The 27,995-nt window shown below is 51.8% G+C and overlaps 1 protein-coding gene across 9 annotated transcripts in view; it reads left to right on the plus strand.

Annotated features, from left to right (window-relative positions):
- DTNB (dystrobrevin beta) overlaps positions 1 to 21,078 on the plus strand; it is a 241,396-nt gene extending 220,318 nt beyond the window's left edge. For 5 of the 9 annotated variants that reach the window (XM_073791534.1, XM_019943115.3, XM_073791535.1 and 2 more), the window contains 4 exons: positions 9,898 to 10,057; positions 10,844 to 10,933; positions 17,896 to 17,930; positions 19,676 to 19,816. In XM_073791534.1, the coding sequence (XP_073647635.1) occupies positions 9,898 to 10,057; positions 10,844 to 10,933; positions 17,896 to 17,900 (255 nt within the window). In that variant the 3' untranslated portion in view covers positions 17,901 to 17,930; positions 19,676 to 19,816. Of the gene's footprint in view, positions 1 to 9,897; positions 10,058 to 10,843; positions 10,934 to 17,895; positions 17,931 to 18,714; positions 19,885 to 20,278 lie in introns of those variants that run through there. The other 4 variants (XM_073791532.1, XM_019943116.3, XM_019943117.3 and 1 more) reach the window with 4 other exon arrangements.
- Positions 21,079 to 27,995: the final 6,917 nt, after the last annotated feature.

Below are 27,995 nucleotides of genomic sequence, written 5' to 3' on the forward strand. Positions count from 1 at the left end.
GGGGTCACGAACCCTCTGACATTACAAGCGTAACCTCTGAACTCTTTTCTTGGAACACGATACATAGCTTTCTCAGGTTCTCAGAGTCTTTGCTGATTTAGAAGCAGTGAAGGGCCAGCAGAGGAGAGAGCCTCTCAGATTGTAACATTTCTCTAGCTCTGTCTTTCCAGCAGAATTGTTTCCAACTACAAGGGACCTCTGTCCTCAGAGAACCTGAGTTACAGGGCATTTATTGTGTTTAGTTGTTGGTTAGACACGTGACTGGCCTTTGCTATGTTCAGGCCTTTGTAATAAGTTGTATTTCAACAAGGTCCCACTGTCCTGCTTCAGGAAACTTTAAAACACCAAGGAGCGTGTCGTGAAGCTCCCCCAGCTTCTCTAGGCTCGCCCCCCCCTCTTCTGGCAGCTGAAACCCAGAGGCACGCGATTCTTTCGGACCCTCGTTGGACAGCTTATCCCCACCCCCCTAGTCCCTCCACCTTTGCTGATTTCTGTGTGAGCCTCAGGTTCCCCATAATCTCTGGGTTCCAGCAGCGATGCTCCCCCCAGCCTCTGACTGTGCTGCTTATTCTAGATGCGTTTGCTCTGAGTGGAGTGCTCAGCAGTCTCGGTGGGGAGGGCCTGCCTCTCTGAACGTACAACCCATCTGTGCCTTTGAGACAAGGTGCAGTCGCTCAATGCAGTGCTTCTTCTGCGCCGACTTCAGTGTGTCCATCCGGCACAGACCTGTCAGGTGGGCAGAGGATGAGCAGTCTCTAACCGGGTTATAGGTGACTTGTCGGTGAGCCAGGAGAGCTGCCGTGCGCACTGCAGCACTGCCTTCAGCCGTGTGTGCTCCAGACGCTCCAGTCTGTGCTTATGTAATGAGGAGGACCTTATTTCAAACTGTCTTCCTTGAGACAGCCCGTCCCCTGCATACAGCAGTCTGCTCCCTGCACCTCCCCACCAGCTGCGAGTGCAGGAGACCTGAACAGGCAGCATCTCCGGCGTGGACTCCGCTCGTGAGAAGGGAGAGTTAGGAGTAGAACATGCCTTACGTGACCCTGAGGTGGCCGCTGAGAGCCCTCAGAGGGGGATCCTTCACTGACAGAGTGGTTATGACCAAAGCAAAGCCTTGATCACTCGGCATTTCTGAGATGAGGTAACTTGGTGAAGGTCGTAGAATCATAGCATTTTATATCTGAAAAATGCTTCACAGGTCATCTAGTTCGATGCCGCTCAGTTTGTAAATGAGAAGACTGAACTCCAGAAGAATTCAAATGCATGTCCTGTACAGTCAAAAGAAAACCCCAGGTCTCCAGACTTTAAGGGTGCGCCCCTCCCACGGAACCTCACCGCCTCCTTAGCGTTCACCCGGGCCTGTGGCCAGAGCAAGATCCCCTCTTGGCGCCTGCGGCGGCCCCTCCTCTTCTGAGTCATTGGATTTGCAGCAGAGAATTGTCTCCAGGCCCTGCCATTTACTCATTACAAAGTAAAGCGGTTGAAACTTTCAGCCTCAGGACAGGCTAATGCACTGAGGGACTCAGGCACATTCTCAGATCCGGAAAAATTTTTCTTGATTCTCTATGCTTGCATCGCTTCTCATCCACGGTCCTCTTTCCAAGGTCTTCGGCGTCTCATGCAGGCCTCTGGGCCTGGTCTCATCCCAAAATTCTCCCTCCTGCTCCCTCTCGGTCAAATGCTCTTCAGATGGGACTGATCTAGTAATGCAGGAAGAAAACACTCAAGCTCAGCACGTGAGTTACCTATGGCTGCATAACAACTTACCCCGGAACTTAATGGCTTAGGAGAACAAGCTTAACTCACAGCTTCTGTGGGTCAGGAGTCCAGGCGCTGTTTAGCTGGGTCCTCACAAGCTGAGGGTCAGGGTTTCTCACAAGGTTACAGTCACCTCAAGCCTCAACAGATCACGTCGTTGTAGGCAGGATTCCTCGTGGGTAGTTGAATTGAGGGCCACAGTTCAATGCTGGCTGATGGCTGGAAGGCACCCTCAGTTCCTTGCCAGGTGGGCCTGTCCACAGGGCAGCTCATAAGACGGCAGCTGGCTTCTTTAGCATGAGCAGGGGCAAGAGTGGGAGAGGGTATGTGTGGACAAGACAGAAGTCATGGTCTTTTATCAGCTGATCTCAGAAGTGACATCCCATTGGCCTGATTCATCAGAAGCAGTCACTACACCCAGCCCACGTTCAAGGGGAGGGGATAACACCAGAGGTGACTGCAGGGAGGGAGGGTGCCACTGGAGGCCTCCTCAGAGGTCTGCCTGCAACAGTTAGTTACCTAGTTAAAGTATTTCACATAAAGCTTTATTGATGACGATAGATTTAGTCCTCCCCGGAGATCATTGCCCGCTCTGGCTACGTTCCCGCTTTCCATTACAGAAGAGAAAGGGTCAGAAACTTGATACACCTCATTGTCATTTAACAAATATTTATTAAGCCTTTGCATGTGGTAAGCACAATGGTAAGGAAGATAAATTTGAGGGGTGAGATTACTGCTGTACAGGGTTCTGAGGGAGGTGACAGTGAAGCAGACAGCTGGAAGACCAGCTGGTCAGACACCATAGAGGGGTAGCGCTCCCGGCAGAGTGAACAGCTAGTAGAGGCCTAAAGGTGAGAGAGTGCAGGCCTTTCAGTAGATGGTTGTTGTCGGAACCGCCCAGGAGCAGAGTCAGTTGACCTCTGTTGCACCAACATATGCCTCATTCCAGATCAACCTCATTCCGGATCCTTCAGCTTCGAGCCTGGCTGAAGTACCTGCATATCGATTACCTATGACTTGTGCCTCTCCCGGGGCCTTTGGGATTTACTGCCCCACAAGGATGCCAAACCGGCATTGCTCTGCTGGACCCAGAATGCACATAGGGTTCCTGACAGCTCCATCCTAGCATTGCTTTAATCCAACATGATCCTAAAGCCAAGGGCTGAAGTTTGAGATCCATGGGGAAAATTATGCCTTCCCAGCGGTCTGAGCTTTTCTCTTTCTACTGCTCTGAACAAAGGCAATGTCAGGAGTCTGGTTTCTATCTTCCTCAGAAGGCATGTCCTGGGCAGTGATCCCAGGAAGGGGGCCTGATTATTTTCAAGCTGATGGTGGGCAGTAGGTTTCATTTCCTGATCCTAGAGATTTAGCCACATGTGGCTGTCTACCCCTGTCAATCCCTCTTACCTCATTCCCAGTCATTATTTTCCTGTTAAAATATTTGCAGAGGTTCAGCTTCATGTTCTTAAAAAGCAACCTATTTGTTCATCTCCGGTCTTAATGACTGTGACACTCAGTCCTTGGGTGGTGATGCCTGGCTCCAGTCTCACTGAGATTTACTGAGTACTTGCCACATGTTTAATACTGGGTTGGACCACATAACTGTCCAGATAACTGTCCAGATAACTGTCATACAGTGAAGTGAATTTGAGTTTCACAGGCCACATACTTAGGAAAAAAAATTATTTAAGTGGCCTTAATTTCCCTCTTGAGCGCTCACTTTCTGAGATGGGCACTTAGTCTGGGCATTTCTAGGAAAACTCTGAAGCCAGTCATTTCAGAGATTCTTATCCCCCTTCCTGCACCCAAAATGAGTGCTGCACCTTGGGGCCTTTTGCTGGGTGCTGTGGCCTCAGTGGAGGGGTGTCCATAGCTCCAAGTTGACCTGTGCTGAAGCCATCATGTCCTTTGCTTGTTGGCCAGGCCTGGTTCTCGTGGGCAGCACCCTCCATTCGGTGGCTAAGGCATCTGATGAGTTCGTAGACTCCCCCAGCATCCAAGGTCCACACCTGACCTCACCGAGGCTCTAACTCCTCTGTGATGGACAGACAGCTTTGGGCTCATCACTTCTCACAGTATCAGCCTATGGGAAGCTATTGGCTGCGTGGGGTCCTTCCTTGAGGCTGCCCAGGCAACCCAAGAAACGACCTTTATTCTGTTCCCCTCAGCCCTGGGAAGGCCCAGGAAAGGCCTGGGCATTGCCAGTATCCACCACTTCTGTGATCTCCTACATCCCATACTGTGCTGGCTCAGGACTTTCCTGCAAAGCCACGCCTCTGCATCAGACTTTCTTGCCTTCTCCGTAGATTCTCTCACCTTCTTCCCAGCTTCCTTATCTGGTTTGTATTGGGGCTGGAACTGCTAGGTCTGATTGCTCATAAGCACTTTCCCAACTAGAATGAATTTTATGCTTTATGATTTGTTCCCTCTCCCATAAAAATGGCCAAAAAAACAGAGGGTGATAATTATAGGGTGAAAGGTGGAGGTTTTTTCCCAAAATACAGTGATTAATATGTGATAATGTTATCTGGACAAAACCGGACTCCTACGGTTTATAAACTAGTCGGGAAGAAAAGATATATACGCTGAAAGACTAAATAATAATAAATGTTTTGTAACCACTGGCAAAATAGAAGAGAATATTTCAAAAGATAGAACATGTTGAATTGTCAACGGAAAATTATTATAAAAGTTAAACTGGGGGCTCCCCTGGTGGCGCAGTGGTTGAGAGTCCGCCTGCCGATGCAGGGGACACGGGTTCGTGCCCTGGTCTGGGAAAATCCCACGTGCCGCGGAGCGGCTGGGCCCGTGAGCCATGGCCGCTGAGACTGCGCGTCCGGAGCCTGTGCTCCGCAACGGGAGAGGCCACAACAGTGAGAGGCCCATGTACCGCAAAAAAAAAAAAAAAAAGTTAAACCGGGATAAAAACATCAAAAAGAGATTTCGTAGGATTCCATTATATGGATTAACCACATTTTAAGTCATTCACCAGTCAGTAGATTTTGGGGTTATTTCCACTTCGGGCCTATTAAACTAAACGTTGCTAATAAACGTTTGTGTACAGGTTTTGGATGAGCATATGTTTTTATTTCTCTTGGGTACATATCAGGAGTGAAATTGCTGGGTCATATGGTAAGTTTACATTTAACATTTTAAGAAGCTGCCAGACTGTCTTCCAAAGTGGTTGTACCATTTTACAGTCCCATCAGCAGTGTACAAGGCTTTCCCTTTTCCCACATCCTTGTCAGTCTTTTTGATCGTAGCTATTTCAGTCAGTAAGTGGTATCTCTTTGTGATTTCAGTTTTCATTTCCCTGAGTACTCGTGTTGAGCATTTTTTATGTAATTTTTAGCTCATTTGTATATCTTATTTCATGAAACGTCTATTCAAGTCTTTGCCTGTTTTGTAATTGGGTTGCCTGTCTTATTATTCAGTTACAAGAGTTTTTTTATATGTTCTAGACATAGGTTCTTTTTTTATAATTTATTCTATATTTATTTCAGCTTTATTGAAGTATAATTGACATATAAGATTGTAAGATATTTAAAGTATACATTGTAGAGACTTAATAAACCTATACATGGTGAGAGGATTTCCCCATCTAGTTAATTAACATGTCCATCACCTCACATGTTTATCTTTTGTGTGTGTGTGAGAATATTTAAGTTGTTCTCTCTTAGCATATTTCACCTATACAATAGTATATTAACCAACTGTAGTCACCATGTAACATTAGATCCTCAGACCTTATGTTTTAGCCGGAAGTTTATACCCTTTTACCAACCTCTCCCCATTCCCCCACCACTCAGCCCCTGGCAACTACTTTTCTACTCTCAGTTTCTGAGTGTGACTTTTTTTTAGATTCCACATATTGATGATACCATGAAGTGTTTGTCTTTCTTTGTCTGGTTTATTTCACTTACCATAAATAACACAGCAGGATTTCCTTCTTTCTCACGGCTGAATAATATTCCATTGTACATATATACCACATCTTCTTTATCCATTTATCTGTTGATGGACACTTAGGTTGTTTGCATATCCTAGCTATTGTGAATAATGCTGCAGTGAACAAGTGTGTATGGAGTTCAAATATCTCTTCAAGATTCTGTTTTCATTTTCTTTTCTTTTTTTTAATTTATTTGGCTGTGCCAGGTCTTAGTTGTGGCACGCGGGATCTTCATTGCAGCATGTGGGATCTTTTAGTTGCCGCATGCAGGATTTTTTAGTTGCAGCATGTGGGATCTTTAGTTGTGGGATCTAGTTCCCTGACCAGGGATCAAACCAGGGCCCCCGCGTTGGGAGCATGGAGTCTTAACTGCTGGACCACCAGGGAAGTCCCTGTTTTCATTTTCTTTGGATATATACACAGAAGTGGGATTATTGGATCATATGGTTGTCCTGTTTTTCATTTTTTGAGGAAAAATGCCACTTTGCCTAGTGGCCACACCAGTTTACCTTCTCACCAGTAGTGCACAGAGGTACCCTTTTCTCCATGCCCTCCCCGACACTTTTTTTTTTTTTTCCCTCTGGTTGCATTGGGTCTTCGTTGCTGCGTGCGGGCTTTCTCTAGTTACGTCAAGCAGGGGTTGCTCTTCGTTGTGGTGCACGGGCTTCTCATTGCAGTGGCTTCTCTTGTTGCGGCACACAGGCGTCAGTATTTGTGGCACGCAGGCTCAGTGGTTGTGGCACACAGGCTTAGTTGCTCCACGGCATGTGGGATCTTCCCGGACCATGGATCGAACCTGTGTCCCCTGCATTGGCAGGCAGATTCTTAACCACTGCACCACCAGGGAAGTCCCGAGGTGGCTTCTCTTGTTGCGGAGCACAGGCTCTAGGTGCCCGGGCTTCAGTAGTTGTGGCACGTGGCCTCGGTAGTTGTGGCTCGCAGGCTCTAGAGCACAGGCTCAGTAGTTATGGCTCACGGGCTTAGTTGCTCCGTGGCATGTGGGACCTTCCCGGACCAGGGATCAAACCTGTGTCCCCTGCATTGGCAGGCGGATTCTTAACCACTGCACCACAAGGGAAGTCCCTGGACATTTGGGTTTGTTTTCACTTTTTGGCTATTATATATAATGCTGCTATGAACATTTGTGTACAAATTTTTGTATATACATAGATCTTCATTTATCTCTAGTATATACATGTAGGAGTGGAATTGTTGGGTCATATGGTAGTCAGTGTTTAAACTTTTGAGGAACTGCCAAACTGTTTTCTAAAGCAGCTGCACCAGTTTTATATTCCTACCAGCAGTTTATGAGCATTTCGATTTCTCCACATTCTTGTCAACACTTGTTATTATCTGTCTTTTTTATTATAGCCATCTTAGTGGGTGTGAAGTTGTAGCTCATTGTGGTTTTTTGGGTTTTGTGTTTGTTTGTTTTGTTTTTTGGCTGCATTGGGTCTTCGTTGCAGCGTGCAGCCTTTCTCTAGCTGCGGCAAGCAGGAGCTACTCTTCGTTGCAGTACACGGTCATTGCGGTGGCTTCTCTTGTTGCAGAGCACGGGCTCTAGGTGTGTGGGCTTCAGTAGTCGTGGCACGCGGGCCCTAGAGTGAGTGGGCTTCAGTAGTTGCAGCGCGTGGTCTCAGTAGTTGTGGCACGCAGGCTCTAGAGCACAGGCTCAGTAGTTATGGCACATGGGCTTAGTTGCTCCACGGCATGTGGGATCTTCCTGGACCAGGGATCAAACCTGTGTCCCCTACATTGGCAGGTGGATTCTTAACCACTGCACCACCAGGGAAGTCCCGCTCATTATGGTTTTGATTTGCATTTCCCTAATGACCAATAATATTGAGCATCTTTTCATATGCTTATTGGATATTTGCATATCTTCTTTAGAGAAATGACCATTCAGATCCTTTGCCTATTTTTAAATTAGGTTACCTGTCCTTTTATTATTGAGTGTAAGAGATCTTTTTTAAAAAATATTTATTTATTTATTTAGGCTGCACCAGGTCTTAGTTGCGGTACACGGGATATTCCTTGCAGCTTGCGGACTTCTTAGTTGCAGCACGCAGACTCTTAGTTGTGGCATGCATGTGGGATCTAGTTCCCCGACCAGGGGTCGAACCCGGGCCCCATGCATTGGGAGCACAAAGTCTTACCCACTGGACCACCAGGGAAGTCCCAAGAGATCTTTATATATTCTTTTTTTAATCAATTTTTTTATTGAAGTATAGTTGATTTACCATGTTGTGTAGATATTCCTAATATAAGTCCCTTATGAGATATATGATTTGCAAAAATTTTTCCCATCCTCTGAGTTTTTCTCACTTTCTTAAAGGTGTCCTTTAAAAATAGTTCTTAATTTTAATGAAGTCGAATTTATCTGTTTTTCTTTTGTAGTATATACTTTTTGTGTCATATCTGAAAAGTCGCTGTCTAATCTTTCCCTCTAAGAGTTTTATAATTTTAGTTCTTATATTTGGAATGATCCATTTTAAGTTAGTTTTTGTATATAATGTGAGGTAAGGGTCTAAGTTCATATTTATTTTTATCATGGAAAGATCTCAAAAAGTATGCTAACTTTGCTGTACAGCAGAAATTAAACACAACATTGTAAATCAACTATACTTCAATAACATTTTTTAAAGTATGCTAGATGATAAAAGCAAGTTGCAAAATGATATGTGCAGTATGATACCCGTTCATGCAAAATTTAAAGGCACGAAATATCATATATTATTCATAATTACATATGTACACATAGGTAGAAAGTTTCACACCAAAACCTTTGACGGTGGCTGCCTCTGAAGGGAAGAGAGGAGGGGGCTGGGAAGAGAGGAGGGGGCTGGAAAGAATTAGTGGTGAAAGCTGTCTTCAGATTTATCTGCAGTGTTTTTAGGTTGGAATAAATTTGACACAATATTAATTATCAATTTGAGTGGTCTGTTATGTTCCACTTTTAAGCTTTCTGTATTTTTTTAAGTTTCTCAAATTAAAACACACAGACACGAATCAAAGCAAGAACGATGGAGAACAGATCATTTCCGTTTGGTCCGGTGCTCACGCTGGGTGAAGCGTTGAGCTGGGGCTTTGTGCACCCAGCCTGTCAGCCTGTTCGACGTGGCAGGTTCTGTTTGTACGCGGGGTTTGTGAGCCAGATCCCAAAAGATAATTATCTTCCTTTGAACTCATTTGCACACTTTGGGTTATATTTTCCCAGTTTTGCTTCCAAAGAAAACCCCGCTCTATATGCCACCCTCAGTTGCCCTTCCTCTGAAGAGCAGCAGAGCCCAAATCTCAGCGAGCTCCCTTTAACCGGAGTTTTTAAATTTGATCCCATTGCTCCACTCTTTCTCCAAAACTGAGGCAGAGCCTCACAAGGAAAGTTTGGTTTCCGCTAAATGTGTGTGTCCATTCTCACCTAGTCCCCACGGGATGGCCCACAGAAGACCTCACTGTGTGTGCTTGACGAGTGCAGCACGACGAGTGCAGCATGACGGGCCAGATGACCAGGCTCCTGGGAACAGCCTGCAGCTAGACTCCTGACCCACAAACTCAGGCACGCTCCCTGTGGCCTGGCAGCTGCAGAGGCGCAGAACACGTGTCATTGCCCTTAAAGTAGAGGGCTTGTTCCAGCATCTCCCGCTGACGAGACGTGCAGCCTGACACAGAGCTCTTCCTCTCTTCATCCTTGTTTTTCTTCTGTAAAATAAATACAAAACAACATGTGCCCCTTCTACTCACAAGTTGTTATGAGGATCAAATGAAATAATGCACCTGAATGTGTTTGCAAACAAAACTCAAAGGTGTTTGTATATTATTTCCCAGCTGTGTGACCCCAGCCCCTCCCAGATCCTCCAACCAGCTACTCTGCTCCATCTGTCCACCTGGAAGGCCCCCCCTCCCTGTGCACGCCTCTACCCCTTTCCCTCCCACTTTTAGTCCGTTCTTCAGTGTTCCTGCTGCCTCTTCTCCCTCCTCGCCCTTTGTTCTCTCCCTTTCCTTCCCTTTTCTTCCTCTCACCAGTGCTGGAGGCAGCCTGACTCCTTCCTTTCAAATGTGATCGTGCACTGCATTGCACCACTGAACTGAAGCCCTGGGCTGGCTCAGGTTGACTGAAAAAAAGGACTTTCCCCTTCCTCAAAGAGGTAAGCCACCTGAGATGACATGTTTTATCTCTTTGATTCTCCCAGGCTCAGGCCACAGGATCGCCGCAGACGTCGCCCACTCACGGAGGCAGCCGCTCGATGCCCATGCCCGTGCACTCCACCTCCGCTGGCTCCACACCCACCCACTGCCCGCAGGACCCGCTGAGCGGAGTTGGCGGGGACGTGCAGGAGGCCTTCGCCCAGGGTGAGTCCGGGAGCAGAGTATAATGGAGCGCTGAGGGGGTTTGGAAACGTGGACAAGATTCCTACTGAGGTTTTCCCAGTTTCTTTTCTTTTGTGCACTTCGCTTTAAATGATCAGATTTTCACATACAGTAAAAATAAGTCAAGCGCTGACCCCTTCTCATTAGATGGGCTGGTCTGCAACAGAAGGTCTGCAGGCTTTGTACATGTGCGAAGTACAGGCCTCCTGGGCTTCTGTGCTCTTTTTTCTGGGTTGTGGGAAGTGCCTTGTCCTCTGGGCTTTGCCTCCTCCGGAGGAATTGGATGGAAGCATCCCCAAAGTCGGGCACTCGGCCTGGAAAGTCCTTAGAGCAAACAAGAGAAGGAGTGGAACTCTAAACAGGACCTTGCTGAAGCCTCCTTGTCTGTGGAGCTAATGGCCAGCGATGTTATGTGGTTGGGAGAAGACGAGGCAGCTCAGGAAGTCTTCTGGGGCGGAGACAAGAGCAGGGAGGTGGAGCTGGCGAGTAAGTCCTGCCTGAGCATTTGTTCTAGAATCCACCTCCTTTGATTGTGGCTGAGAAGTATGGAGTTGACAGGGTCCTGCTCTTCAGGTAGAGAAGAGGGAGGAGGACCACAGACAGACCTGGGTACCGGTGCTCCTGACGGCCTGGGAGCGGGCAGAGCTGCTCAGCCCATCTCCCCCTAGGAGTTCTGCCCTGAGTCCCAGGGCCCCGCCGACCCAGGCGTTCACTCAGCTCTCTCCCCCCGACCCACCTGGCATCGCCATCTGCTCTGACTGCCCTCAGGTACAAGGAGAGACCTCCGCAATGACCTGCTGGTGGCCGCTGACTCCATCACCAGCACCATGTCATCCCTGGTGAAGGAGCTCCACTCAGGTGACGCCCACAGCGCCCGCCCAGCCTCCCACCTCCCCCTCCGCGCCCTCCTCGCCGCCTCACTGCGTGGTAAAGCGTCTCCCTAATTTCACCACGCGGTCGTCTTGCCTTCCAGGGATGCGCTGGATGCCTTCATCCTGGGAGCCTCTCTCCCACACGTGATCACATAGAGATAATCACACGTTTAGGTTCCTCTTAAGAGTATGCCCTGTGGAGCAAACACAATTCCGACCTTAAAGAAATTCAGCTCAGTTAGGCCCCTTCCTCCCTTAATTTGTCTTCCATCTGTGCTTCCTCCACAGCTGCTCTTTCCTTAGGCCTGCTCAGCTGTCTCGCTCCAGAGCGTTCCTGGATGACTGGAACCGCATCAGCTGCAAAAGCTGCTGGACTTTCTCCCGGCTGCCTTTCTGCTCTCTCCTATTTGATTTGGTTTTGAAACCCTATTCTCTCCTTTTGTCCATGACGAGGCTCTGATTTCACTGGAAGTTCATGACCTGAGTCTGTTGCTTCCTTCGTTCCTCATGTTCAGTCTTATCTATGACTTCTTTCTCAGTCTGTCTGTCTCTTAGCTATTTCAGTGATTTTCCAGAGACCCTTACCTCATGGCATATTTCCTCTTACATAATACCCGGGAAGGAGAGAAAAAATAGAATGCCATTCCCATTATCAGCATGTCTTCAAGAATCCCCATGATTACATCAGTTTTGTAGCCGTCAGGTATTTTGCTAATCTTTTTTATGGTGGTCAGATTCCCGTGTTATATATTAAACAAACACATTCCCTTCCTAAGTGCTGTGGGTCACTCATACAGATGGCCCTCTTTTGTGTCTTTCCACCTAATGTAATGCTTTTGGATACCTTGAACTAGCTTAACAAGGTTATTGAATAAAAATATAAAGCAGGTTTTCTGTGGGCTATTCAGACACATGTACTTATTGAAACACAATACATTGAAATCATCTGTGCGTGCGCTTAGGGAAGGCGAGCCTCATGTACTCCTTCAGACCTTTGTAGGAGAAAGCGTATGCCTTTAGTGTTGTCATGGGACCAGGCCAAGGTCTGGCCCACGGCTTCGCTCTCAGATCTGCTGTTTTCATTTAGAAGAGAATAAGTGTGTGGCCTGTGTTGGTTTTTTCAGTACAGTTAAGATGCCAGTTCTCCTGTTCAGGCAGCATTACAGTAACACTGTCTCCGTTCTGGTACCATTTCTCAATCCCTTTTAGAAGCACTGCTCCCCTCCACACACACATAAACAGAAGAGATGACCACCTTTGAGATGACCTCATGGGTGATTAGAAAGTCCCTTCCCTAACATAGCTCCCACAGATGCCAGAAATCCCACTTCTGGAGGGAATTTCTTAGGGGATTTCAGGCATGGAAATTAACCACACTCATGCCTCATGGCCACGTATTAGGTTTTGTGCAAAATGAGTGGTTCATGAGCTCATCACACTAGTTTGGGAGGTGACTAGACATCATTAAACACAAAGCACATAGAGACCAAACAGCTTCATAATAAGTAAGGGTACGGGGATACTCAGCAATGTCTCCTAGTAAGAAAGGATAGTTTTAACAAAACCATGTAATGTATTTGAAAGGTACCTTAGAGATCGCACTGTCCACTCCCCTTACTTTAGAAATGCGGTGAGTGATTATCAGAAAAGAGATTTGCCTAAAGTTACACAGCTTGAAGGGGCAAAGCTGGTCCTAGAGCTTAGGTCTGAACATTAAGCGACGCTCTTACCACCACACTGCCCTTATCCCCGCACAGGACAAGGGATCATGTCTGCAATCCCACGAGGGCCCCTTTCACTGATGCTCCACTCTAGGTCCATGGTAGATGTGGACTAGCCCCACACATGGCCCAGTATCTCTATCAAACACAGAGGTAAACTCCCTTTACATGCCAGGCTGCCAGTTTCTCAGTGAGTGGAAGAGCCCAACACCAACATGTGTTTTTTTTAATTTATGTTTTTGGCTGCATTGGGTCTTCATTACTGCACACGGGCTTTCTCTAGCTGTGGCGAGCGGGGGCTACTCTTTGTTGCGGTGCGCGGGCTTCTCATGGTGGTGGCTTCTCTTGTTGTGGAGTACAGATTCTAGGAGCACAGACTTCAGCAGTTGTGGTGCACGGGCTCTAGGGCGGGCGGGCTTCGGTAGTTGCAGCATGCAGGCTCAGTAGTGTGGCTCGCGGGCTCTAGAGCGCAGGCTCAGTAGTTGTGGCGCACAGGCTTAGTTGCTCCGCAGCATGTAGGATCTTCCTGGACCAGGGCTCGAACCCACGTCCCCTGCATTGGCAGGCGCATTCTCAACCACTGCGTCCCCGGGAAGTCCCCAACCTGTTTTTACCATCACTGTCGAGATTTTCATGAGGATGAGAGTAGGTGCTCAAATTATCTTCCATGTATTCTGTACGGCGTGGACCTGCTGTTTATATCCATAGCTTGCCCTCCTCATCTTTTCTGAAATCTTTTCACAAATGATGGACTCTTAGAGTTGGAAAGGATCTTGGAAGTCATTTCATCCAGTTGCTGCCTGATATAAAAGTCCTCTGTTTGAATATTCCCAGCGAGTTCATTCATGACCAGCTCTCCTCACTGGGAAGTTCTTCCTTATCAGGGAGCCAAAATCTGCCTTTCTATAGCAAACTGATCCTCATTCCACCCTCTAAAGCTGCCCAGATGAGCCCAGCCCCTCCTCTCATGTCAGCCTTTCCAGTGTTTGATGGCAGGTCACGTGGCTCTCCCGCAGCCTCTCCTCTTTAGGCAGCCGTTCACAGTTCCTTCAGCCATTCCTCATGTGACGTGGGTTTCACTTGACCATCCCGTGTGCCCAAGTGTTGCAAGGCCCTGGTTCAAAGTGCGTTTCCAGGGCTGAGCACGTCTCCACATTGCAAGGGGTCTTCCCCCTGACCCCCACTCCACCCCCAGCACGGTGAGCTCTGCCACCGCCCTGAGCAGGCCCCAGGGAAAGTAACCTTAGATGGCATTAGCTTTTTTCCACACAGCCACTTTGCACTGTTCAGTCATTTTAAGTTTGTCATCAGCTAAAACCAGGTTTTTGTATGTTTGTTTTGTTTTGTTTTTAACGAAAGCCAGTGTTCATCTAGGTATTCCCTGCTGTACACTTTTATCATTGTTTTCTTGAACCTGAATGCAAGGTATTAGCCATATACCTTAGTAGATATCATCACCTTAGAGAAGCCAGCAATAGAGCCAGAAGCTGGGTGGGTGACATCAGACTGCACTGCTCTGGGCTCAGGGCTTATGGGGACATGATGCTGGGGCATGGACCACACAGGGTGCAGACTAGGTGATTTCAGCACCCTTGGAGACCTGAAGCCATGAGCTTTTAGCTAGGGTTTCCTCCCAAGCCTCCTAAGCTACTCACTTCTCCCTCCTCCTATGCTTCTACTGTGCCGAAGGGTCACTGGCCTCCTTGGACTTGTTTTCACAGCAGGGGAAGGTGCAGAGGAAGAAGAAGAGAAGGTGCAGAATGGGAAAGACAGAGCTAAAGGCAGCTCCAGGACCCCTAGTCTGAATGGGAGCCAGAGCCCTAGCCCCTGAACGGAATCCCCCCTCCCCTTTGTTTCTGCCTTCCTTCCTGCTGCCACCTTTCCCCAGAGCTTTCAGACCCCCACGGATCCTTCTCCCTACTTTTCCCAACTGACCATCAAGTTTTTCCCTAGAGGTGGTTGTGTCAGTGGATCAACAAAAGCTTCCTGATCTCCTGACACTATGATAGACGGATGGGATACAGGAAGTAGATGCAATTAAAACACCAAACGTGACCCCTTGCCTCAAGGAGTTTGTAATACAGTTAGGAGAGCAAAATTAAGATATGCAAAATAAATAGGAGATAAAAGGAAGTGGCAGGAAAAGTTAGTCATCGAATTTTGAGCGTATGATTATAAATACAAGAAGAGTTTCTGAAAAGGCAGAGATGATTGTGGACAGAAGAGCCAGATGGCTTTGTGGCTTCTCGGAGGAATTAAAAGCAACAGAGAAAGGTATCAGCACGGGACAGTAATGCTTCCTCATTTTATTGTATATAAAACCTTCTTAAAAATAATGTATGTTCAAAAGAGCTGTGCTAACTGATTTCCATGTATAATCTCATTCAGTCCTCAACGACCTGGTGAGATATGTAATATAATGATATCCCCGCTTTACCAATGAGGAAACAGGCGCAGAGAAAGTTAGATCAACTAGCTATTAAGTGGTAAAGATTGGATTTGAGCTGGGTCTTTCTCACTCCAAACTTCATGCTCTTAATCTTCATGTTTCTATGTTACCCTGAACAGATAACACAATTCTCTTTGGACATTTGAGAGTTAGCTGTTACTTCTGTGATGTATTAATATGTCCAGTTGCTGGATTCCTTCAAAATATAAGCTCCACAAGGTGGAGACTTCGGTCTGTTTTGTTCAGGTTGTATCCCCAGTGCCTAGAACAGTGCCTGGCATGTAGTGGGATGTCAGTAGATTCATAAACGTAAGGAAATAAACAGGCTGGTGGGCAGCAGAGCACTTTGTCCGGGAGAGAAGTGGGTGGCTGCCCGGAGGAGGCTGTGGAGCCTGAGGTGGAGCCGGCCCAGCTCTCTCGGGTCCCTGCTAAATGCTCTGCACGTAACACACTCTTCCTGTTTGATTCCACGGCCCCGTGAGGGAAGGCTTCTAGACAGGGCTCAGGGTGGTTAAACAACGTGAGGCCGTAAGTGGCAGAGCCTGGACTCAGCCCAGGTGTCTCTAACACCAGTGCCCATGCTTTAGTCTGAGCCGACTGCGAGACCACGTGAAGGGAGAGAAGTCTTAAGGAAGGGTGGAAAGAAGTGGATACGGGAAAGGGAGTTGTGATGGGAAAGGGGGAGCATCTTGGGAGGGGTGTGTCCGGAGCTTTTGCCCATAGTGGCTGGTGCGGATAAGAGAGTGAGGTCTTTGAAGTTTGTCAGCAAGGACACTGGAATTGCCAAGGAAGAAACGGAGAGAAGAAAAATGTACTCCAGGTGCTGAAATCATCGAGTGAGTCAGAGCAAGGCCTGGGAGAAAGTGGACGATAGCTATGATGAATTGCTGAGAATGAAGTATTTGGCATGGCCGTCAAAAGGTCAGCAGTAGAGGGCAGCGGTGTTTGAAACATCTAGAAATGCGGCAAAGAAATGGAGAGAAGACGGACTTCCGCATACCGATGGGGGACTAGGAATAAGGCAGGAGGGTTGTAGTGCAAGAGGTGAAGAGAAGAGGAGACACACAGAGATAGATTTACGCTTATGTAAACACATGCTGCAAACACACGCATGCACGCACACACGGTCCCACCAGATCCCGGCGTTCATGTGGAATGTTCTTGGCTGAAGACCTAACAGCTGCTGCTTTGGCCTCTCTTCCCTTATACCCCACTCCCTTCCCAATAGCTTTTCCCATGGCCTTTCCTCAGTCTGCCCCGCTCCCCCGAAGCACACAGAGGACTGTGCCTTGACCACCTGGGCCTTGCCCTGACCACAGACTGTAGCCTTAGACCTGGTTCAAGTCTGGATGTAGGCTCTGTCTCACACAGGGACTGGGTGTGGCTTCCCTTGTCCGGTACCCGGTGCCCTCAGGGTCCCTCTGTCCTGGCACCTGTGTTGCCCTGTCAACATCTCTTCTTCCTTTGCACCTCTTGCTTTGTACATCTGTGTGAAATGTTTTCGTGAGAATGCCTGAATTTCTGTTTCTGTGGCTTTTAGGTGTCATCCCCAAGGGGAAGAGTATTAAGAGTTGGGGTGAGAGATGGGTAGGGTTTAAAAAGGATGTTTGACTCTCAGCATTGTATAAGGTCCTAGGATATGTCCCTGTAGTTAACGTGTGGCTGTTACGTGGGTATAGTTCTAAAACCATGGACGGACCTTCTGATTCTCCACTGTGATCTAGGCGTGAGATCTTACTATAGACTGAGGTAGCCGTAACTACTGTCACCTAGGCATTAGAGGGCAATAAGTATCAACCAGAAAGAGAGAGCAATTTGCTTCTTTGGGGTTGAAATCATGCTGACATAATACAAACACAACTGGGTCAGCACCCTGTCAGGCATAGTCTGCTCAGTGCAAAAACTGTGAGAGCCAAATGGGCACTTTTGAAGAACTCACGACTCAGCCACACTTCCCAACCACATTCACCTCTGCCTCGGCCTCTCCCTGCCTGCCCTGGCTCCCTGTCTGGCTGCACCCTGGGGAATGCTCCTGCTCTGCTGGATTCCCACTTTGCATCCCCTCACCTTGAGGAGTCAGTACTTACAACCAAGACTATATAGATGAAACGCAGGCTAACAGAACTTCCCCCATATTACCTCAGAGCCCTAAATTCGTCTCAGCTGCTCCACGGCCTCATTTTATGTCCCTGTGTCCTTCAGAATCACCTCTCCCAGAACCTGCCCCCACGGTGTTGGAAGCTATAAATCCGGTTTGCACACCTAACGCTAGTGCGTGTCTGGTAGACTGCCAGCAGTGGTCCTTGGTGAGAACAGATACAGGCTTTTGAGGGTCCAGGCGATCGTTCAAGATTTCAGGGTGAACAGGAGTGTGATTTAGCATCCCAAGCAGATACGTCTGCGGGAAGGAACTACTGCTCCTATCATAGTTTAGACCATTTTCACCTTGTTCACTTTCAGAACCACACGGACGGTGCCCCCTGATGTAACTGCTCCTTAGGTTTAAGGCAGATTCCTTTCTGTTTTAGTATTATCGTCCTCCTCCTCCTGAGAGGCACTTGTTTCCATGGCTCTATTAGGTCAGCTGCAGTTGCTGGTTGTAGGTTGGGTGACTCACCTCTGTTTTCATACCTGGTCGGGCAAAGTCGACCTACGGGGAGCAAAAGGGGAGAGGCAAGCCCAGGAGCCCATGGGTCAGGGAGGCCCCAGGTGAACATCCGGGTGGCAAAGAGACCCCGACTGTGACCTCAGTGTATCGTTTGTGTCTGTGCTGCACAGGTTAGCGGAGGAGCCGGGACAGAGAGGATGCGCGGGTGAGTACGGTGTTCTCTGCCCGCCCCACGGCCCCTTTCCCTCCTCCCTTTCCTCGTCACACTTCCCAAGCCAGAGCCACCCCGACACGTGAGATCCAAGTCGGGGTTTCCTTTATGAGCCCAGCTGCTCCTCTTCTCTGCTCAGCCCCGCCAGCATACCGGCTGGGCCGCATTTCCAGGCCCGGACCCGTCCTGCACTGCTGTGGGCCTGGGCCTCGGGCAGGCCTTGGTGTCACCTGTGTTGGGATGCAGGTGGCAGACCAGACGCCGCTGGCTGAAACCGGCTCTGGGAGCGGGCGTCAGAGGTCACTCCCGGGGCTGCCGCTGCCTCCTTGCTCCTGATTTCCCCCAGCCACTATCATTTCTCTCTGGGGGTCCAAAGCACAGCCCGCGTGGGATCACACTGACTCTGCCAAGCCGACCAAGTCGTTTCCCATGATGCCTGGCCAAGCTGCACCTTCTCACTTCCTAAAAAAATTGATAGAAGTACAGATTTCCTCACCGGCAAATGCCCATTGCCTTTAGGAATTAGTCTTTCACGCTTTTCCATCTCAGGACCTTAACTTTTATCTAGTTCCAGTTCCAAGGTATTGCAGTTTCGGGGCATGCCCTGCACACTGAAAGGAAGGGACGAAAATGATTGGACAACTAATCAGTTCAAGAGAAGGGTTCTTTCAAGGATAGATGCCTTGGGTGCAGCCTTGACATTTCTCTTTATTTTTCAGTCTTTTCTTCCCTCCGCTCCCCCACCTCTTGTGTTTAAAAGTTAGGCCATCTTCCTCAGTTACAGATCTTCCAGGCAGAAAAGCCAGGGCTGCAGCCCACGATCCAGAAAAGGAACTTTCCCAGGCCCTTCTCAGCAGTATTATCCTGGAGCAACCTCCGGGCTTTTCCTGACACCCCCGCCTTCCCCCGTCTGCACCAACCTGTTGGTTCTGTCCTGCTGGCACTCCAGGACCTGCTGTCTCTGAGCCTCCACTGACTCAGGGATCGTGCAAGCTAAAGATGGGCAGTGTGAGCTGCAGAAATTGTCTCGCTGCCCTGGAAACCACGGACCCTCCAAGGCTGGGGCAGGCTTCTCCCTGAACTCACCGCGCATGCAGACGAGACCCTTCCTGACAGCAGCCACGAGGCAGTCAGGAGCTGACTTGCCCTCGGGGAGCCTGTCAGAGCCCCTCTCCTCGGGGCACACAGGAACTGGGGGACGAGGAGAGGCGTGTCTGCCACCTGGCCCACCACTCTTCGTGCACATGAGGAAACTAAGGCCCACCACCCAGGAGCTCGGTGCCGGAACTGGAATCGGAGCTGGGTCCTCTGCTCCTAGTGCTGTCCTCTGACCCCAGGAGGAATATTGAGAAACTCACCACTAGTGGAGAGTCAAATGGAAAGCCTGCACACTCAGGTGGACCCTTAAGTTCTGCTGTCCTCGGCCACGCGGCTAGGCTTTCTCCCCTTCCACTCAGCGCTTCTCAGCACATCTCTGCCCTTCTCCTCAGTCACGATTCTTCTTCCCATGAAACCGCCACATTCCAAACCTTGCACTGTGAACACAGTTCTTTCTTTCCTGGAAACATTTCCTGACCCTGTGACCTAAGCAAGGACTCCAAAGACTCGAGATACCCCCAGAAAAGAGAATGCCTCCTTCCCTAAAAGGGGGTGTGAGTATTGTCACTCTTGGCATATCCCGAGTTGAAAGGTAAGCGTCCCAGCAGCGCTATCCTTGCACATTGTCTTGTCCCCAGCAGACGTCAGCAGCCTTTGCTCGGAGACTCTTGGCAGTGCCCGGGAGTCACAGTGCGTCTGTCCTGCACAGGCGCAGGGGACGTGGAGTGAGCTGGCACCGGCAGGAGGAAGGCGAGGTGTTCCCCCAGAGGCGCATTCCTGTCCGTCTCTCCGCTGCTCACCTGGACCAGGCTTGCAGGCTTCCAGACGTCACCACCCGCTGGGGCGAGGGGAGCCCAGACGGTGGGAAGTGGGAGGGACTGCTGGTGCTGCCTCGGGCACACCCCCCCACCTCGCCCAGTCCTGCATGAACTGGCATCTTCATCACTCCCCTCTGGGCATGGTCTCATCGCTGCAACAGGAATTTACTGGAGGTTGAAAAGGGAAAAGAAACAGCACGAATCTCCTGTGTGTGTGACCTGGTGGAGTTCTTGCTGGCGTCTCGCCAGCACTCGGGGTGTTCCCCAGGATGGGGACACAACTTTCCACCTGGCCTTTGACCTTTAAAAACCAACAGGTTTTCTTCCCTCTATCATGCAGACAGCTTCAGGCCCTGCTCAGTTCTACCAACATTCACACCCTGGCCACGGTGCTAAAAATAGCCTCCTTCCTTTCTCACTGCTTAGGCTTCCGCCCTGTTTGATGCCTGCACTGCAGCCCAGGCGGGAAGCGGGAGCAGGGAGAGAGCTCTACACTGCAGCCCCAACGATTCCCCTCCTTCCCCTCCTTCCCCTGCTCCTTCTCCTCCTCCTTCCCCTGCTCCTTCTCCTCCTCCTTCCCCTCCTTCCCTTCCTTCCCCTCCTTCCCTTCCTTCCCCTCCTTCCCCTCCTTCCCCTCCTTCCCCTCCTTCCCCTCCTTTCCCTCCTTCCCCTCCTCATCCTTCCCCTCCTTCCTCCCCTCCTTCCCCTCCTTCCCCTCCTTCTCCTCCTCCTTCCCCTCCTTCCCCTCCTTCTTGTCCTTCCCCTTCTTCCCCTCCTTCCCCTCCTCCCTCCTCTCCTTCCCCTCCTTCCCCTCCTTCTCCTCCTTCCCCTCCTTCACCTCCTCCTTCCCCTCCTTCCCCCCTTCTCCTCCTTCCCCTCCTCCCTCCCCTCCTCCTTCCCCTCCTCCCTCCCCTCCTCCTTCCCCTCCCTCCCCTCCTCCCTCCCCTCCTCCTTCCCCTCCCTCTCCTCCTCCTTCCCCTCCCTCTCCTCCTCCTTCCCCTCCATCTCCTACTCCTTCCCCTCCTTCCCCTCCCTCTCCTCCCTCCCCTCCTCCTTTGCCTCCCTCTCCTCCTCCTTCCCCTCCCTCCCCTCCTCCTTCCCCTCCTCCTCCTCCTCCTTCTCCTTCTCCTCCTTCCCCTCCTTCCCCTCCCTCCCCTCGTCCTTCCCCTCCCTCTCCTCCTCCCTCCCCTCCCTCTCCTCCTCCCTCCCCTCCCTCTCCTCCTCCCTCCCCTCCCTCTCCTCCTCCCTCCCCTCCCTCTCCTCCTCCCTCCCCTCCCTCTCCTCCTCCCTCCCCTCCCTCCCCTCCTCCCTCCCCTCCCTCCCCTCCCCCCCTCCTCCCTCCCCTCCCTCCCCTCCTCCCTCCCCTCCCTCCCCTCCTCCTTCCCCTCCTCCTTCCCCTCCTCCTTCCCCTCCTCCCTCCCCTCCTCCTTCCCCTCCTCCTTCCCCTCCTCCTTCCCCTCCTCCTTCCCCTCCTCCCTCCCCTCCTCCTTCCCCTCCCTCCCCTCCTCCTTCCCCTCCCTCCCCTCCTCCTTCCCCTCCCTCCCCTCCACCTTCCCCTCCCTCCCCTCCTCCTTCCCCTCCCTCCCCTACTCCTTCCCCTCCCTCCCCTCCTCCTTCCCCTCCCTCCCCTCCTCCTTCCCCTCCCTCTCCTCCTCCCTCCTCTCCTCCTTCCCCTCCCTCTCCTCCTCCCTCCCCTCCTCCTTCCCCTCCCTCTCCTCCTTCCCCTCCCTCCCCTCCTCCTTCCCCTCCCTTTCCTCCTCCTTCCCTTCCCTCCCCTCCTCCTTCCCCTCCCGCCCCTCCTCCTTCCGCTCCCGCCCCTCCTCCTTCCCCTCCCTTTCCTCCTCCTTCCCCTCCCTCCCCTCCTCCTTCCCCTCCCTCCCCTCCTCCTTCCCCTCCCTCCCCTCCTCCTTCCCCTCCCTCCCCTCCTCCTTCCCCTCCCTCCCCTCCTCCTTCCCCTCCCTCCCCTCCTCCTTCCCCTCCCTCCCCTCCTTCTTCCCCTCCCTCCCCTCCTCCTCCTCCAGCCAGGGCAGGAGAGTAGCCAGGCCAGGCGCCCTGACCCGTGACCACCAGAGGGAGCACCGTCCAGGTACCGGTGCCTCGGTGGCCCAGCCTCTCCCCTCTCCGGGTTCCATCCTGCTCCCGCACACATGATAATCAATCCCAATTCCCAGTGATTTTCATTTATTTTTTCCTCCTCCCTGGGCTCCAGGATGTTATTTTTAGTAGCAGGACTGCTATAAATATTTATAAAGGGCAGTGACTGGAATGAAGTGAGAGGCTCCACAGCTGGCTCTCGCATCACCCCCAACACACACGCCCCTGCAGACCCCTGCCCGCTATCTGTGCAGAGGCCGTGGGCTCACCCCATGGCCGTGCTCGGAGAGTCACGCGGAAGCCTCGTGAGGGAGCAGTCAGGGTGAAAAAGCGGGATGGGGCGCTCTCCATCCTTCTCTCCATGCACCCGCCCCCCTCGGTGACTCCCGTTTCTGAAGGCGGTCAAGGCTCCTGCATGGGGGACGGTGCCTGGCCCCACGTTGTCTTAAGACGAGGCATGAGGGTCAGGCGCAGCTTGGAACACGCCAGATGTACGGGTGCAGGAAGGAGAATGGGAGCCAGGGAGCTGGTTTCCCCCAAGGTGTAAAAAAGAACGCTCTCCCTCTGGGCCTCAGGAGAAGCCCCCGCACCTGGGGGAGAGCCTGCCGCCCGCAGCGGCTCCCACACTGCCTGCCGAGCCCACACTGCCCAGCAGTGAGCTGAGGCCCCGGGGAGGCCGCAGCGGCTCTGGTGAAAGAGAAACCGCACGTTTCTCTGGTGTAAAAGTGCTCCCCCGCGCTCAGGAAACGGGGATCCCAGCTTGCCTGGAGGGCCAGCAGGGGCAAGGGGGAAGTAAGCAAACGGAAGGTTTTGGGGGGACACTTAGTGCCAACCAATGGGGAGATCAGGTGGGGAAGGGCTGGGCCGGGGCCTCACAGATGACGCTGTTGGGTGACGGCTTCCCCCACAGCCCTGACTTCTCACTTTGTAGGCTGTGCCCCTGAGGACAGGGCAGAATCCCCGCCTCCTGGTTCCTCCCATGAACTGCTTTCTTCTTAAAGGGCAGAAAGATTCAAACGAACGGTCAGATTAAAAGCACCAGTGGCTTCAAAGCAGCCAGGTGCTCGGGCCAGCTGAGGTGCATGTGCGAATGTCCCCTGGGCCCTGCCTGGCCCCGCGGGGCTGACTCTCTGCTGGCCTTTGCCAATCAACGTCTTCAAACACAGGAGAGGCTCCAAACTCCCAGCCTCCCACTTTTACCAGCACCTTAGGGTGGTAAGGGGACTGGAGAGAGCCACAGGGACGACTCAGGTGCCGGGTGGTCCATTTTTTAAATAAATTCTCTACAGTTGATTTCTTTTCGAGCTAGAATATTTACCAGCATCTCAGGCCCCTGAGGTGCCTCCTGACTGCTTTGCATCTGCTTTAGAATGCAAACCCATATCAAAAGCTTGAAGCTGGGTCCCTTTCCTCAACCCTGACCCGGAATGGGACACAGGTGGTCATCCTGTAGTGGGCGCTCACTTCTTAATTGCTGTGTGACCATTCAGGAGCCAGTCTACTTTAACCTAGCAGAGGATCTTTTGAGAGAACTGACATACACTGTCAGCATCGTGGGCCCCATGGGCTGGTGCTGATTTGTAGCTGTGAAGACCCCTGGAGAGGTCCCAGATGCATCCTGGGTCTTGAGGGAGTCGAGGCCCCACCAAGCTCAGGTTCGTAAATCCCGGGCATGCTGAGGTTCCATTTATTGTCACAGCCCTCTCCTCTGCCGGGTGTGCTTTCTCTACCAGCGGCCTCCCCCTCTTCTGCATTGCTTACGCCCTGCTCCTGTAGCCCGTGACAGCTTCGGAAAGGTACAGTTGCTATGGCAATGCCTGGAGCCATCTGAATTCCTGCTGCACCTTCTGGAAGAAAAGGGCATGTGAGGAGCCATGCGGTAGATTCCAAACCTAGCCTTCCCTAGCCTCCTCTGGGAAGGGGTCAGGGGTCAGGTGACTGCCACAGGTGGAGTGGGGGAGGTAGGTAGCCCACCTTCCTTGGGCAGATATTCCATCGCAGCAAGCCACATGCACCTGGACAGGTTCTCCGTGTGTGGTTCAGAAAACCCAGTGAGGTCTCCTCCCAGGGCCTCTTAGGTGGAAGAGGCAATGCCAGTGGTTTTCAAACTGAGAATCAGTATCCCCTGGGGGGCTTCTTAAAATATGGAGAGCTGGGTCCCACCCCCAGAGTACCTGATTCAGGTGCTCTGGGGCGGAGCTGGAGAATTTGCAGTTTGAACAGTCTCCTGGGGGGTGGTGGTGCTGTAGGTCTGAAGAGCACACTGTGAGGCCCACTGTGCTGCACATTCAGGAGGAGAAAAGCATCCATGCCAGTACAAGAAGCCACCGCCGGTCAGGTGGGAGAAGGCCAGCATCCGCTGTCTGCTCCAGAGGGAGGAGCGGCTTCCCGTTCCAGGAGGGCTCTGCAGTCGCATCTCTCGGCCAGGATCCCCGGGGGACCGGTGATCCTAGACTGTTTCTTTTTGGTCCCCACCAATCAATAAACAAAGATCTTCCCCTAGAATGACGGTGGGGGCAGCATCACAGGCGAGGCCTTGAACTTGCAGAAGACCAACCTCACAGGCATAGTGGCTGAGTGGGTCCTGCACAGTCTAGAATCTTAGCGGTCAGGGAGACCAATGACCTGCCTGGCTCGGGAGGGAGGGAGAAGAGGGGAGAAGGGGTGTTGCTGGCACTCGGCCCCTGCAGTTGGCACTTTTACACCAAGATGCCTTCCCCAGAATGCAAATACCATATGCTCCACTAAACGATATTCAGGCCCCAGCTGGGCGGCTTACCTTCGGCCTACCTGGAGCTCCCACTGCCTGGGGTATTGTTCTAAGAGAGAAAGTCATGAGAAGAGGACCTGATAGATGTTGCAGCCCCTCCCGGTTACAAACAGATGCCAACGATTCTGACACCTTCTCTGCACACTTAACCCCGCCTGGAAAACCAGGGCTCTAAGCGCTGGGCTTGGTGACTCTCCCACCGGGTGTGTCTGCAAACAGGTGGCGTGTGCTGACGCCATCTGCCTCCTGCCTCCCACCCCACGGGGGGGGACAGCTGGGGTAGGGCCAGGCATGACATCAAATGGGTTTACCAATTCCAGAAAGCACTATTAGTTTCCCAGCTCTGTGAAGGTTTGGGTGGGTGTGACTGCTTTCATTTAGAACACGTAGAATCCTGAAGGGAGGCCACGAGGAGAGCTGGGACTTGCTGGGGAGGGGGTCCTTTGAAGAGGCAGACACCAGATAGCCACGCTTGGTTTTCTGAGGTAAGTGGAGCCTAGCACTGCTAGAGGTAGAGGTTAGGAAGGGACATGTAGCCTAGCATGGGACTATTATTCAAGAAGATACTTGATATGCACTGTGTGCCGGCCACCAGGCCTCACTGAATGCAGGACCTTAACGTGTAAGGTTGAAGCCCTGTCTGAGGGCATAACTAGGGGGTGGGGGGTGGGCTTGGAGGGACTGCACTGCCCTCTGAAGCCCATCAGCCTCAGGACAGTGGGTCCAGCTGAGGCCACCGCAGGGAGGAAGGGAAATGGTCACTTAGAAATGTTGATCTTTGGGCCTGTGAATGGAGTGGAGACGGGGAAAAGGGTGTCCCCATGAATTTAAAGGTCATGACTAATAACCTCACAGCTCCTGGGGCCCAGGCACACTACCATTGAATAAGGAGTTATCGTTCATAATCAGTTATAGCCTGAATCCTCTGCAGCCCCAGCAAGTGTCCTCAGACACACTTCACCCAACTTGGGTGAGGGGCGCAGTGAGTCCTCAGCACATGCGCACGGGAGTGTACACACACGCGCACACACACTCGCACCTGGGGGGCCCTCTGGCTTGTGAGGTTTAGGTGTCAGGTACTGCGGTTTTCCCTGAGGAGAGCAAAGCCTTAGACTCGGCACCTGACTTGGGGCCGGGAGAGCGTCTACACAGCAGGCCTCAGGATCAGCTGCACACGCTGGGCTTTTCATTCGGGTCCCAGCTTACAGGTCACGCCTTCACCACCACGCCTGGTCCAAGGCCTCAGTCACTTGGTCTCCTTCCCTCCCCACAGAGATGGTATCCTTGCCCACCAGGCACTCAGCCCCTCACTGAGGAAGAATTCAGTCTGGGTCCTGAATTTAAAAGCCTCTAGAAATTCTCCCCACATCTCCTCAGAATCCCAGGCCTTGTGGCCAGGCCCCTCCAGGCTCCCTCAGAAAGCAGGCCTTGCAGCTCCTCCTGCCTCTACAAAGCCTGATGGCCACTGGGGGGCGACAGGCCATGTGGCTCTGGTTCACCTCATCAACTACCTGAGGAACTCTGCCCTCTTTGGGGCTCCCCTGATGGGGTTGGTCTTTTAGAAGAAAGAACATGCCCCAGGGCTGCTGGAAGAGCAGCTCTGGGAAGGGGCAACAGCTGGGTACAGATGTTGCTTGGGAGGGAGACTTGGTGGGGGCCAGACAGCCAGCCTGAGTGCCCCTCTGGGCCAGCGTCTTGGGATGGGAGGACTCCAGGTTTGGGATCCTCTGTAGGTCCCCCTGTTCCCTTGACTGCGGGTCAGTATTTGTCCTATTTTCCTCATTGCCTTGGCCACCATTCTGGGGTCACCCTTGTGGCCAGCCTATCCTGGGGGACCAGAGCCCGGCCATCAGAGGAGGGGAACAGAGGATGGGAAATACGGGAGCAGCAGGGTGATGTGAGGGCTGAAGGACCAAGGGAGGAGAGCGCAAGAGGAAGAAAAGGATGGAAGAGCGGCAGAGCCCAAGGTGAGGGGGAACGTTTCACAGTGAGATACAGGGGACTGGACTGCAGGCTGAGACAGGAAAAACCAGGATGGAGGAAGTGAGAGGCCGGTGAAAGAGAGGCTGGGAAGAGGCAGGGTAGGGTGGATTCGCCTGCCCCGGAGCCCTAGGCGAAGGGCATCTCGTTCCTTTTCCCTGGCTCGCTAGCCCCACATTTTACCCTAACTATCCCCACTGGCTTTCCACCCCATTCCGATGAACTCAGGCTGGGGACAGGGCTGCCTGTGCCTCCCTGGGACCTCTACCCCTAGCACCGCCCCTGCCCCGGGCGCAGGCCTTGGCCTCCCACCCCCACCCCAAGGCAGAGGCCTTATCTCCCCACCCCTCCCTCCACCCCACATCCCACCCTGACCCCAGCCCATTTATGGAGCCTCCGAGGGGGCTGATGGAATTTCCCTGGGGCTTGTCTGGTTCAAGGAGTTGCTTATCTTCCCGCCTTCAGCCATCACTGGAGAGTGGAGGGGAGTTAGACTGGGGTCACTGGGAGGCCTCTGGAGCCAAACTTTGCAAACCGTGGGGTTTAATGCCAGGGTGGAGCTGGGAGAGGCCCATGTTTAACATTTCTGTTTACCGTGGCCGACCCTGACCTGCCCGTGGCCCACCTCCCCCAGCTCCTAACTGGTCTTTTCCTGCCCCCGTTTTATGATGGAGATTGGGTCTTTCTTCCCCTGCATATGCTTTCCTGGGAGGCAGCTCCCTGGACAAGGTCACCATCTAGATGTGTTGTAGACACAGAGCTACCCTCACAAAGGTCTTTTGGCTTGGTCCACCCAGGAACACCTGAGACAGGAACTCCAGCAGAGACCTGGAGGGGCCCCTGTCTGGAGAGCACTGTCCAGGCCCTGTGAAGAGGAACCAAGGAAAGGCAACTCTGCCTTGAGAAACCAGCCAACGGAGTGACTTAAAGACATCTAGGAGGGGGCTTCCCTCGTGGCGCAGTGGTTGAGAGTCCGCCAGCCGATGCAGGGGACACGGGTTCGTGCCCCAGTCCGGGAAGATCCCACATGCCGCGGAGCGGCTGGGCCCGTGAGCCATGGCCGCTGAGCCTGCGCGTCCGGAGCCTATGCTCCGCAACGGGAGAGGCCACAACAGTGAGAGGCCTGCGTACCGCAAAAAAAAAAAAAAAAAAAAAAAAAAAAAAAAAGACATCTAGGAGGGAGCTAGTGAAGGAAAATACTAGAACAGAGAAAACAAGATAATTACACATAATCAGCTGTAGCCGTTGTGTTAGATGAATGAACGTCTAGCTTACTGATGCTGCTGGGTGATGAGAACC

This window comes from Tursiops truncatus, chromosome 14 (genome assembly GCF_011762595.2).
Source record: "Tursiops truncatus isolate mTurTru1 chromosome 14, mTurTru1.mat.Y, whole genome shotgun sequence".
Taxonomy (NCBI): Eukaryota; Metazoa; Chordata; class Mammalia; order Artiodactyla; family Delphinidae; genus Tursiops; species Tursiops truncatus.